This window comes from Pipistrellus kuhlii, unplaced genomic scaffold (assembly GCF_014108245.1).
Source record: "Pipistrellus kuhlii isolate mPipKuh1 unplaced genomic scaffold, mPipKuh1.p scaffold_m20_p_26, whole genome shotgun sequence".
Classification (NCBI taxonomy): Eukaryota; Metazoa; Chordata; class Mammalia; order Chiroptera; family Vespertilionidae; genus Pipistrellus; species Pipistrellus kuhlii.
In genome coordinates, this window is record NW_023425525.1 from 3,472,446 (window position 1) to 3,486,502 (window position 14,057).

At 51.9% G+C, this 14,057-nt stretch overlaps 1 protein-coding gene across 2 annotated transcripts in view; it reads right to left on the reverse strand.

Moving 5' to 3' along the window:
* The window catches only part of AOAH (acyloxyacyl hydrolase), a 73,795-nt gene that overhangs the window by 41,195 nt on the left and 18,543 nt on the right, over positions 1 to 14,057 (reverse strand). For both annotated transcript variants that reach the window (XM_036453833.2, XM_036453832.2), the window contains exons 3-6: positions 13,704 to 13,770; positions 11,703 to 11,802; positions 7,539 to 7,598; positions 1,296 to 1,366 (exon numbers count right to left, since the gene is read on the reverse strand). In XM_036453833.2, coding sequence (XP_036309726.1) covers positions 1,296 to 1,366; positions 7,539 to 7,598; positions 11,703 to 11,802; positions 13,704 to 13,770 — 298 coding nt within the window. The remainder of the gene's footprint in view (positions 1 to 1,295; positions 1,367 to 7,538; positions 7,599 to 11,702; positions 11,803 to 13,703; positions 13,771 to 14,057) is intronic.

Consider the following 14,057-nt stretch of genomic DNA (forward strand, 5'->3'; position numbering starts at 1 on the left):
GACATTTTCTGATGTGGACGGGCTGGGTGTATGTGACAGAAGCCCATTCTCATACCGGAATAATAAGAGCACCAGGCCAACTTAGCCAGCCTCCCCCAACCATCAGAGCTGTTTCCTCTCTGATGCTTAACTGCTCCTTCCCCCAGCCCCTCAGAAAGGAGACTGCGTTTTCAGTCCAGTTGGTGCGCTAGATACTTGCAGGTCGAATTTGTGCCATTTGACACAGCCTTGGTGATGGAAGACTTTTCTTAAAACTTTCCTCTTGAGCAACTTATGCTGAGAAATTGAGGCATAAGATACGACAGTCTGTATGCATTACGTGAGGCAACGCATGTGTGGGTTTGTGCACAGGTGCACAGGGAAGAGGGCCTACGAAGATAGGGCAGAGACTGAAGGCATCCAGGACACCGAGGCTCACCGGCCAGCTCCCGAGGCTGACAGGCAAGCAATGATCGGACCAGGAGCCTCGGAGGGCAGCTCAGAGTGAGCCGAGGCTCAGAGGGACCCTGCAAATACCCTGCTTTCAGGCCTGCAGCCTCCAGGACGGGGTGAAGAAGCCACCCAGTTTGTGGATGTTATAGCCACTCTGTAATCCAGTCCTACAGCCTGCCCCTCACCTCCGCATCTCACCCGAAGGCCCTTGCAATGCGAGCTAGGCCAGCCTAAAATGGGCTCCAGTACAGGCCTGGCAGGAGCAAGGATGAGAGTAGAGGGGCGGGTGGGACAGTGTGCCCCAATGAGCACTTCACAGTCCTAGAAGCATCCCCTGATCAGGGAGCATCTCTGCTCCGGCACCTGAATAGGAGGTGAGCTCCGGGGAGGACAGAGGCCCGGAGCCTAGGAAAACACACTGCTCTCCCACCAGGTCGCAGGTCAAGGAGCCTGCATGTGAGTCATCCCCAGTGACTGAGGAGCAGCCATAACTTAGCACATAACTTACATTAAGGTTTGGGGAAACTGAGGCTCAGAGACATTAAGTGCTCATTTTCAAAGCTGGCTCAGGAGACAGCATTGCTCAAGAGCCAAGAACGTAGATGTTCCCAAAGATCACGTGGGGTCCAATACCCTGAGGGTAGGGTCCTTGGTGGCTGGGAGACATGACTTCGTCAGCAGCCTGTGTCCCAGCCGTGGAGACTGCGTTGTTCAAAGCTCAGGCCCTGTCTCTAGGTTGTGGATGGTGATGAGCAAGAAACACAGCACTTTCTGAAAGATGCTTTCATGCTGCGACCCTTTTTGCCCACAGAATACAGGGACAGATACTACCCCGTGCCATGGAAGAGAGAAAGTATACATACCGCTTAATCTCCTGACAGACCTTTGCCAGAAATGGGAGGGAACAAATATCAGAACCACCTCTGGAATATTTCTGGAGAGGAAAAAAAATAAGGAAAAGAGCTGTTTAGTTCAGGGAATGGTTCTCCAACTCCAGGAGGCCCTTCATTTGGCCCCAGGGTCAGGATTCCTGAGTTCTCCCTCTGCAGAGCCCAGACCGTTTGACTGAACTGAACTTACCACCTGTTTCTGTGCCCACGCTCCCGTCATTCCATGGTGGAGCCAGTGTTCAGGCTCCTCCCTCAGCCTCAAGGCTGCCTCTTTCTGTCCAGCCCAAGAAAGCACCACCTCCACTGTCCTCCTCCATTTATCCACCTTCACCTGTCCTCTTCCACCTGTCCACCCTCACCTGTCCTCCTCTACCTATCCTCCTCCACCTGTCCTCCTCCACCTGTCCTCCTCCACCTGTCCTTTTCCACCTGTCCACCCCCACCTGTCATCCTCCACCTCTCCTCCTCCACCTGTCCACTTCCACCTGTCCTCCTCCACCTGTCCTCCTCCACCTGTCCTCCTCCACCTGTCCTCCTCCACCTGTCCACCTCCACCTGTCCACCTCCACCTGTCCACCCCCACCTGTCCACCCCCACCTGTCCACCTCCACCTGTCCTCCTCCACCTGTCCTCCTCCACCTGTCCTTTTCCACCTGTCCACCTCCACCTGTCATCCTCCACCTCTCCTCCTCCACCTGTCCTCCTCCACCTGTCCTCCTCCACCTGTCCACCTCCACCTGTCCTCCTCCACCTCTCCTCCTCCACCTGTCCACTTCCACCTGTCCTCCTCCACCTGTCCTCCTCCACCTGTCCTCTTCCACCTGTCCACCCTCACCTGTCCTCCTCTACCTATCCTCCTCCACCTGTCCTCCTCCACCTGTCCTCCTCCACCTGTCCTTTTCCACCTGTCCACCTCCACCTGTCATCCTCCACCTCTCCTCCTCCACCTGTCCACTTCCACCTGTCCTCCTCCACCTGTCCTCCTCCACCTGTCCTCCTCCACCTGTCCTCCTCCACCTGTCCACCTCCACCTGTCCTCCTCCACCTGTCCTCCTCCACCTGTCCACCCCCACCTGTCCACCCCCACCTGTCCACCTCCACCTGTCCTCCTCCACCTGTCCTCCTCCACCTGTCCTCCTCCACCTGTCCACCTCCACCTGTCCTCCTCCACCTGTCCTCCTCCACCTGTCCACCCCCACCTGTCCTCCTCCACTTGTCCACTTCCACCTGTCCTCTTCCACCTGTCCTCCTCTACCTGTCCTCTTCCATCTGTCCTCCTCCACCTGTCCTCTTCCACCTGTCCACTTCCACCTGTCCTCCTCCACCTGTCCTCCTCCACCTGTCCTCTTCCACCTGTCCACTTCCACCTGTCCTCCTCCACCTGTCCTCCTCCACCTGTCCTCTTCCACCTGTCCACTTCCACCTGTCCTCCTCCACCTGTCCACCCCCACCTGTCCTCCTCCACTTGTCCACTTCCACCTGTCCTCTTCCACCTGTCCACCCCCACCTGTCCTCCTCTACCTGTCCTCCTCCACCTGTCCTCCTCCACCTGTCCTCCTCCACCTGTCCTCCTCCACCTGTCCTTTTCCACCTGTCCACCTCCACCTGTCATCCTCCACCTCTCCTCCTCCACCTGTCCACTTCCACCTGTCCTCCTCCACCTGTCCTCCTCCACCTGTCCTCCTCCACCTGTCCTCCTCCACCTGTCCACCTCCACCTGTCCTCCTCCACCTGTCCTCCTCCACCTGTCCACCCCCACCTGTCCACCCCCACCTGTCCACCTCCACCTGTCCTCCTCCACCTGTCCTCCTCCACCTGTCCACCTCCACCTGTCCTCCTCCACCTGTCCTCCTCCACCTGTCCACCCCCACCTGTCCTCCTCCACTTGTCCACTTCCACCTGTCCTCTTCCACCTGTCCTCCTCTACCTGTCCTCTTCCATCTGTCCTCCTCCACCTGTCCTCTTCCACCTGTCCACTTCCACCTGTCCTCCTCCACCTGTCCTCCTCCACCTGTCCTCTTCCACCTGTCCACTTCCACCTGTCCTCCTCCACCTGTCCTCCTCCACCTGTCCTCTTCCACCTGTCCACTTCCACCTGTCCTCCTCCACCTGTCCACCCCCACCTGTCCTCCTCCACTTGTCCACTTCCACCTGTCCTCTTCCACCTGTCCACCCCCACCTGTCCTCCTCTACCTGTCCTCCTCCACCTGTCCTCCTCCACCTGTCCTCCTCCACCTGTCCTCCTCTACCTGTCCTCCTCCACCTGTCCTCTTCCACCTGTCCTCTTCCACCTGTCCTCCTCCGCCTGTCCACCCTCACCCATGCTTCCCCAAAAATCTGGCCCACCTGGGGCCAATCTACTCAGATAATTCCTCTCCCTCCTTGTACTCCAGTGCTTTGAAAAAGAATTAAAAAATGAAGAACATTTTCAAATAAAATGTTTCCATCCTCTTAGGAGGCAAATCAAGAATTTGCCTAAGGAGAGCCATGCCAGAGCTTGGGAGGGAGGAAGGCAGTGCCATGCAGTCCCCGGGTGTGGCGAGCAAGGGCGTGTGGGCTCCACCGGGCTCCGTGCTCTGCGAGGCACCGAAGCCTGGTCTTTGCCCAGCTGTCTTTCAGGAAGAGTGTGGCTTCCATGCTGCCCTCCGCTGAAGGGAGAGGAATGGAGGGGCCTGCCAGCTGGGGCCTGTCTCCACAGAGCTGGAGGTTGTGAGCCTGGCAGAGTCCTGGTTGTCCATCTTTTCACCACACAGTGTGGGAACGACTCACCTCTTCCCTCTCCCTGCAGAAAGCACTGAGGCGCACACCGAGCAGCACTGTGGAGGCCCGGAGTGCATGCTCGCCAGCCCTCTTCCGATCGGCACTTAGCTGGACAGTGGCCAGTGTGTGGTCAGCTCAGCCAGTTCACCGTGCTCCTCTGGAGCATGCAGTCCCGCCCACAAGGACGCCTGGAATTGGCTGGCCCGGGGCACACCTCCCTCTTGCTATCCATTTCACCAGCTCCTGCTTGCATCCGAGCTTCCCCCACACCGGGATGTTATAGGAAAATAGACAAACAGAGGGACTCCTGGTGAATGGGACAAATCTGCCCCAGCCAGCTGTGGAACTTCCCTTGGTGAAATGGTGTTCCATGCTTGTGCATTATGTTACTTGGGTTCACACAGTCTGGGGTGGAGCAGCTGTTTTTAAAGGCGTCCCAGCAGATGTCACTGAGTGGGTAGGTGTAGGGTCAGGGGCCTCATGTACAGTCTCCGGCTGAGCATGGCATGACCCTAACCTCTCCAGAGCCTGTGATGTGACTCTTCCTGAAAGTTCGCACCAGGAGGGCCGGGTGAGAGCCACTGACATTGCATGAAGGGCAGGAAGTGGGAAGAGAGTGAATCTGTATTTAAATTATGGGTCTCTCACTCAGTAGTTGTGGGGAGTGAGCCAGTCGCTTCACCTGTCCGGCCTTGGTCCTCTCACCTGTACCGTGGTTAATCATGAGGGTAAGCTATGGCTCCACAGGAGTTTTTGTGAAATTAAATTCAGTGGTTCCACTACTCGGGTACTCCAAGCCTCCCACACCCAGTGTCTGCCCCATCCTTGCACAATGCTCCCGGGTCCTCTTTGGGCCTCTGGGCAGTGCAGACCTTCTCCAGAACCTTCCATTCCCATCAATGACGCAGACCTTCCCCAGCCTGGGTCCTGGCATCTGACAGCAGACAGCTCTCTGCATTTCTCTCCGCATCCTGGCTGGTCTACAGCTCTGTCGGCCACTGCCGTGGAATTCACTGCTGCCCATAACCTCAGAGCATTTTTTCCAAAAACACTTATTTGCATTTTTCTGATTATTTTTTCCTTGAGAGCTTTAATCTGGAGAGTAAATAAAGTGGAGGAGGCTTTTGAGAAGTCTATTATTGTTGAATTGTTCAGTAGGTTTTTGTTTTCTGGCTTCATGAGAGAAATTGTTGGAACCCGGCCCTAGGAAGTGCGCTCGCAATTCTGGTGACGGAAATAGAAAACTGTAAAATGCTAATTAGTCCTTGAGCTAATGCCACGGCAGCTTGTGCGAGTGCGGACACCAAGCCCTGGGAATAAGTTCTGAGATGCGTGTTGAGAAGGATAAAGGGAGGATGGTACCATCTTCAGTTCTGTTTAGAATGCCGAAGTGCTGGTCAAGGGCTTCGAGCCCTGTTTCAGTTTCTTGCTCAGTGACTGAAGCAGATGAGCTGAAGTAGCTCCAATCGGACTTCTGAGATTCACTGAATTAAATAACGATCGGCAGTGCGGACATGGTGGCCGATTAATGCATCCTGTAGAAATGCCTGCATGTTGCCATGAACCGGTATATCAACCTTGGACATCAAAACCCCGATGCCCCCCACGACTAAAGCTGCCAGAGAAGATACCACCCTGGACATACGTGCATGCGCTACAAACTCTTCATCTTTATCTGAAACTCCAATGGAATCGGGCGTCCTCTATTTGTATCTGCTCCATCTGGCCAGCTGAGCGCTCTGGGACTCTCTCCCCTTCACTTTCGGGTTGCCAACTCAATACTGCCTTCCTGGTAGAGCATCAGGGCGAGTGGTGAGCGGGCCAGCAGGGCGGGCCCTGTCCTTATCTCCCCAACGGCCACTTCCTCCTGCCAGGGCTCAAGCATCCAGGAGGGAGACACATTTTTTTTTTCTTTTGGTTAATCTTCACCCAAGAATATTTTCCTGTTGATTTTTAGAGAGAGTGGAAGGGAGAGGGAAGGACAGAGAGAAACATCGATGTGAGAGAAACACATCGATTGGTTGCCTCCTGCACACACCCTGACCTGGGCTGGGAATCTACAACCGAGGTACGTGACCTTGACTGAAACTGAATCCAGGACCCTTCAGTCTACAGGCCGATGCTCTATCCACCAAGCCAAACCAGCTAGGGCTGATTTGTTTAAAGGTCTACTCTCTTGCTTCCTTTTCAGTGAGGGCTGATTTGTAACCAGAGCATAAATCTAACACCTGGACTAAGGACCACTAGTGTGAACCAAACATTCTATCTGTTGAATGAAAGTATTATTACAAACAGGGCAAATTAGGGAGAGGAATCATGTGATGACTTCACTGGCATTTACGGAGGGCTCGATAAATCCCAGGCCTGCTTCTATGTGCTCTGCACACATCCACTCCGCTAGTCCTCACATACATGATAGAAACATGTTACTGCCCCATCTTACTGACAGGAACACGTTACTGCCCCATCTTACTGACAGGAATGGTTACTGCCCCATCTTACTGACAGGAGCACGTTACTGCCCCATCTTACTGACAGGAACACGTTACTGCCCCATCTTACTGACAGGAACATGTTACTGCCCCATCTTACTGACAGGAGCACGTTACTGCCCCATCTTACTGACAGGAGCACGTTACTGCCCCATCTTACTGACAGGAACACGTTACTGCCCCATCTTACTGACAGGAATGGTTACTGCCCCATCTTACTGACAGGAGCACGTTACTGCCCCATCTTACTGACAGGAACACGTTACTGCCCCATCTTACTGACAGGAGCACGTTACTGCCCCATCTTACTGACAGGAGCACGTTACTGCCCCATCTTACTGACAGGAACACGTTACTGCCCCATCTGACTGACAGGAACACGTTACTGCCCCATCTTACTGACAGGAACAGGTTACTGCCCCATCTTACTGACAGGAACAGGTTACTGCCCCATCTGACTGACAGGAACAGGTTACTGCCCCATCTTACTGACAGGAACAGGTTACTGCCCCATCTTACTGACAGGAGCACCGAGGCTCAGTCTCAAGTCTCATGTGTAGAAAGGGGAGGAGTGGGAGGATACACAGCCTCCAAATGGCCTACTGCAGGACAGCAGGTCTCAAGGGCGCTCAGAGGACACAGGACATCAGGAGACATTTTGGTCGTCAGGACTGGGGAGGGGTGGATAGCAATGCTGCCTTCTAGTGGGTGAGGACAGGGATGCAGCCAACATCCTACAATGCATGGGACAGCGCCCAGGACCATGGGCTAATTTGTCCCAGATGTGAGCGGTGCAGAGATTGGGAGGGAGGGTGGGAGCTCCTAGTCCCACTTCAATCCCAAGTCAACTGTGGTGCCTTCTTGGCTGGACTCAGAGCCGCTGCTGGCCTGTGAGGCGGGAGCAGGGCCAGAGGGAGGTCAGCATGCCCGGGGTTGGGCTGGCTCTCTCCCGGGGGCCGCTTACCAGAGGTGGGGGTTTCTTGACGATCTGCCTTGCCTTCTCCAGGGTGGATTTCCACGCCTCCTAGAAAAGCAAAGTTAGACCACATTACCCCTTGTGTCTTCTCTCTTCCTTGCACGTCTTTTCTAAACTTTTCTAAAGTTTCAAGTCTGCGAGTTTGAAACAAGGAGGTGAGTCCACAAATCTGTGCTAAAGCGAGTCACAGAGGCAATGTCATGGCAGTGACGATCTTCAGGAGGGGACACCTCTGTGTGGGTGCCACGGGGAGTCCTCTGCACACAGGTCCTCCTTCAGTCCTCCCCCCAGCTCCAAGGGAGCGGGCCTTTCCCCAGACAAGGACATGGGAACTCGGGGAAGCTAAGGAACCGGCTGAAGGTCACAGCGTCAGGGTCTGACGGAGCCTCAGTCTGAACACCTGCCTTCCTGCCCGAGAGACTCCCCCATCTCCCCAAGGATCCTGTGGCCTTGTGCCTGGAAGCCCCAGAGCAGGGGCCCCAGCTAACCCCGGGCCTGTCCCATAGCCAACAGCGACACTAACGAGGACTGCCAAACCCACAGAACCCTCAAAAGCCACAGGATGGGGGAGGGCCCAGGTGGAGAGTGAGCACACACCTGCCCTCCCAGCGTCTCCAGCGGGCAAACAGACAAGACAGGACACGTGCAGGAAACAGAGGGTGGATGACGCCTAGGGGGCTCGGCAGTGCCTTCCTGGAGCCCCTTGAGGGGACCGGGGTGGCTGTCACTCAGCTCAGTTCTCGGGGGGATGGCTGTGCAATGAGGGAGGAGAGACCAGCGGAATAAAGTGGCCGGGGCTGCCCCACATGCCTCTGACCCCCTGCATGCCTCCGTGGTCCAGGCTGAAATGCCGAGGGCAGGCTGGTCTGGACCTGGCCTGCCCAGAGCTCCATCACCAAGTAAGCTGATACCAACAGGCAGAAGGAAGCCCAGATAAAGGGATGGTCTTTTCTCCCCAGAAGAAAAAGGGTGAAGGAACTCTGAGGCATCTGGGAAAGCTAATTAGTTTGCCTGTCTTAATGGCAGGCAAAGGGGCAAGTGGTGCTTGAGTGAAAACGAAGATAATTATCTTTCCTCGATAACCTTTCACTGCTGCCCATCTCGTGGTTAAGCATTTGTTTCGAACGTGTGAGGGTCATGCTTTCCTCTCCTTTCTAGTTAAATCTTTAGGCTGGAGGCTGCAACTGTCATCAGAAGCTGGAGAGAAAGTTTGGGAAGAGACTGGGAGCGGGACAGCAAACCCTACGGCTGGAAGCCACCATGCTGTTTACCACTCAGCCAGGCCATCAGCAGACTCCCATCAGCCGGGAGATTCATGACGGTCAAATCTCTGCAGCTTCTCATTCCTCTCTCCCTTTGATGATAGGGCTTCCTTCTCTCAGCCCCACGTGGAGCCTATTGAATGCTCGGGAATGGATGGCCGAGGACGTTATCACAGAGACTCATGGAGTCCAGAGAACCTTGGAGACGTATATCAGATTGCTCTACTTGGGGATGTAGAAAATCCCAAGGATGACATAGCATTGGGCCTGGCAGTGTAAGAGGGACCTGTCAGCCCTTGGCTTGACCATCGGAGATGCACAGTAGCATCTGCCGTGGTGGCTGGCAGAGTCCTTTCTCCTAGAATGACTTCAGTGTTTCTCCAAACCAGAGCCAGCCTGAGGTCTCCAGACGAGGCAAGGCCTTGATGACGACTGCTCTTGCCGGGCAGGGGCCTGGTGCTCGGTCCTGGGCTCTGGAGAGTATGGGTGACAGCAGAACAGGCCTAAGCACACATTGGCATTCGTTCCGTGGGCAAAGGGAGTACCCTACTAGGGGTTGGCCTCAGCCAAGCATTAGACCAATGGGAGTCCAAGCAAAGGGAAAAGCATTGTGTCCGCGGGTTATATATGTCCAACCACCAGAGCCACCTGGCCAGAGCTACCATTTGTCCTATGAATTTGGGTGTGGCAGGTTTTCACTAGTTAGACACTTTTCATTATTTATGACTGAGTCAACCTTTCATTGACTTAGGGTTTATCTAGCTTAAATTTCATGTTCCAATGGCTAGTATTTAGTTCCATCTTTTATCAAATAAGCCAGGGTTTTACTGCTGTTTTGAAACTCTGTTTTTAAATAAAACACACGAATGTCAAATGCATTGGAATTCACTTTTAGGTATTCTATTCCCACCCACTCAGTGTTGGCTGCCTCTGGCTCCTGCAGAGATCGGTTCCCTGGGGGAAACCCTTCCAAAGGCTGGGCTGCTCTCCCCAGGCAGTGGCCCACTCACCGAAGTTGACCTTGACGTTAGGTGGCTGGCACGCAATGAGGAATTCAGACCGTGTGTCATAGAAATGCACACTTGAAACCTACATGATCTTATTAACCAATGTCGTCCCATCCATTTAGTTAAAAAATGTCAATTTAATATATAGCTCAAACCTCCAAAAAAAAAAAAAAAAAAAGGTGTGCATACTTCTGTGTGAATACTTCCTGCAACAAGACTGTTACACGGAAAACACAGATGAATCTCACAGACAACGGAAGCCAGACACCAAGGACAACAAGCTGTGTGATTCCCTCCATGTGAAGTTCAAGATGGAGCTGTGTATAAATGCTCTCGCCTGTGTGAAGTTCAAGATGGAGCTGTGTATAAATGCTCTCGCCTGGGGTGACAGATTACAGAATGGCGGCTACACAGGGGTGGGTTTTGACTGGGAGGGTCATGAGGAAGGCTTCGGGCAGGCTGGGGTGGTTTCCACCTCCCTCTTTACCCACCTTTCCTGGGCAGATAACTCTACCTGCTGGTGCACACCTGCTGCGGAGGTATAGTTTGTGTGCCGTGAAATCTCACACACATGCCCCCACTTTCTCGTTTGAGTATAAACTGCATAGAGTGTAAAAATAAATTTTTTTAAAAGTTGAACATTCTGTGACTGTGTATAGCTATGGGTGTGATGTATACACAACACGATGTTCTCTAAGGACATCACAGACACCCTGTGGCTTGTCCTGGTGCACACACGTATCCAATGTTATCAAAATGCAAGCACTGCCCTCAGTCCTCACATGCTACTTAAACAGGTGAAAAGTGTTTTTATTTTTTTTATTTTTATTAAAATGAACTATTTCTTCTAGAAACCAGTGAAGCCCAGAGTTTCTCGGGTGGAATTAGGTGACACGGTACGGACACTGCAGTCCATGACAGAGGAAGCATGACATGCATGCACACCCCAGGTGTTGTATCTCCTTCTTCATTACTTACCATGGCCAGTCAGCAAAACCATGTTCATCGGTTAGGCCCCAGGGTGATAAACAGACTTCATTCCAATGAGAATAAAAAGGGCATTACACATGGAACAGCAACCTGCTGTGCTGTATACAGAAAAGCTGCCATTCTGGGAAAGGAGGCACAGAATTTTGTCTTTCATTTTTGCAGGAAGCTTCTGAAAGTCATTACTGTGAGGCCTAACTAGATTTAATATCAAACTGTCACTCAGCGTCTGGGAAGGGCATCATGTCAATACTGCAGCCTTCCGTGGCCTGCATTCCAATAACAGACTGTCATACTCACCGGGTGCTGCACAAGGCTATCTCTGAATAATAATGATATTGGTAATAATGATATTAGCCACCATTTTTATGAACGCTTTTTAAAAAATGGAGTAGGCATTGTGCTAAGCATTTTAAATGTCTTTGCTCACCGACTTCCCATAATTGATCTTGAAGGAGGGATTTGGGGTATTTTATTACACCCATTTGATGCGGGGAGAACAGTAAAGATCAGACTGGCGTGACCAATTGCCCACATTTCCCCAGAAGTTTCTTTGCTTGTACCACAAAGTCCTGGGCAAATTGCGGTGAGTTGGTCACCTTCTAAAAGTGCCTTGCTTGATATTTAAGCAAGTCAATATCAAGAGAGGAATGTACACCTCTTCTGTCCTCAGCTGCTCTGATTTCCTACCAATGGCCAGCCCCGCATCACAGGTCAACAGGAAAGGCATTTTTTTGGAACTGGAGACTATTCTCTCACACGACATAATTGAAAATGTCATCTTGCCTCTTTCTGTCCCCACGTCGCTGAGTGCGTACAGCTGAGCGTGCCTTTACACGCCCAATGGGCACACGAGTCCCTGCCATCGGACGTCCGTGTGACAGCCACTCACTCACCTTGGGGAGTGGGTAGAGGTGACACAGTGGCTGGCCCGGGCCCTGGTGACAGAACTTCAGTGTGTGACACACCACGTCAGCATTCATATCAGCGCTGAGCCTGCAGGGAGATGGGCCAGACAAAGGTGACTAAGGTCTCTCAGGCATTAGAAAGTAGAAGCGATTTCAAAGCAAGCTCAGTCCCAGAACGGATCCTATGCCCATCCCTGCTGGGCAGCGTGGCCTGGAGTCCGTCCTGGGTGTGCTGGCTCACAATGATCCCCTGCCCCCCTGCTCGCACCTGCATTTAGAACGAGGTGCCAGGGGTGTGGAGGGGGTGTGAGCAGCCCTGAGCTGTGTGTCAGCTTTACCAGAGCATGACATTCTTTTAGGCAGAAGCCACAAACACAATTGGGAAAGGAAAGGTGGACAGGGGTGTAATCTGATGGAAACACTATTTTAAAGTTCCCCAGGGATTACAGCATAAATAAATAAATAAATAAACAAACAAACAAACAAACAAATAAATGATGTATGGTATAGCCTTCAACTCCTACAATTATTTTCTTAGGCATAATCCAAATCATTGAATCCCTTTAAAGTAAATATTTCCTTACTTTGTGTAAGAAAATACAATTAGGCTGACTGTTCCCCCTGGGGAGGGGGTAAGAATTGTACTCTTCAAATATTTCGGTTTATGTCTAGGTTTGAAGGGACTAAACCAAACCTTCCATAGCCATTTTCTTCCTCGTCTTACCAAGAACAATGAGCACCATGTGCTGCTTCAAATGAAGGGACAGGGAAGCAGGCACTTTGAGTAACTTTTCCAAGTAAATTATTCATCCAAGCCCAACCCAGCCCAAACCACACCTTACAAACGCAACAAACACAAAGAATCCAGAGGCACATTGGTACTACCCAAGGGCTAATCTCGGAAGGACAGTTACAGATTCTAGAAGATATGTCCCTCCCTCCTCCCATACCCATATTAGTTGCTTGCTGCGTTTCTCCTCTCGCAGTGTGCTCCTCTTACAGCTCATTTTAATCAACAAGATGCAGTTCTGGGGTGAGGTGGGCCCTGACACTGACAACCTCATGATCTAGTTTTACATGAGTTTCAGGTTCCAACAGTAAATGTGGTTCCTAACCCGGAAGGCATCATGCCTCTTCATTATTTCACACCAGTCAAGTCTTAGTGATTAATGGACTATTATTCAGCAATTACACATCCAACCCACAGGCAAGTCACAGGATGTTGTTAGGAGTGGGACACCTGAGCATTCGGGTTTATTGTCCCAAGACCCTGGGTCATGCAGGGAGGGCTACTTCTAAGAGCAGCCCATCGTAACCAGCGACCTCATGCCGGGTCCTCCTATGCCTGGTCTTGGCCTCCATTGTGATACAGTTTGTCATAGCAAAAATGGATCCTGGTCTTCTGTTTGCCTTACCTGCCTTCCTGGTATCTATTTATACTTCCCACTCAATCATGAAAGTTTGTATTCTGAACCTAGGAGCTCTCAGAGATCAGGAGAGGCCTCAACTACAAAATTTTTTAGAAGAAAAATGAAAAATGGGGTTTCTAGCAATTATGACCCACAAGGGGAAATCATTTATTGCATCGTCTTCTTCAAGTGCCCTCCGCCCTCCCCCGTACACAGAGAATTAGTCACCTCATGACCTTGAATCACCTCAGAACCATTTCCTCCCCTTCCCACGACCGATTGGGAGCAACTCTCTGTAGGTGGCTTGCTGGGCCCATTCTTTCTTAACACCTATGTGCATTTGAAGTTGTGGAAGGCACCTGCAGGGCCTGGTACAGGGTCTGTCTGTCTGCCTGTCTGTCCTCTCTCTGATCCTTGTTCCTATCTGGTTCGCCCACTCACTATTGACAAGAACTGGGATACCGCAGCTCCAGGCCTTGCTCTGTAGCGGCTCCCACTGGGAACGCGCAGGCTGCCTCCGAGTCTCTCTGCTCCCTGCCTGTCCCAGAGAAACATCAGGTCAGCGTGCCGGCGTACTCACAGTTTGATGATATCTGGTCCAAATGTGCGGACCACTAGGTAGCAGGTGGCTTTTAAGAACAGCTTTTCTAAGGAAAACAAAGAGGGCAAAGGGAATATTTTTTTATTATGATGAATATAACATACAAGTTGATAATGATCATCTTTCCTAGGAACTAAGCTGAGTGATTAACTGATCGTTAACACAAGCCATTAATTGTAAGGGTTGGTGGGATGTTACAGTTAATGTAGCCATTAAAATATCATTTCCATATCAGGTTCACGGGCATGCCAGGGTGTTTACTGTACATGCTAAAGAGCACTTGTGTGTTTTTAGAACGCAGTTAAATTCCGGGCTTTTATTTTACTTTTATAG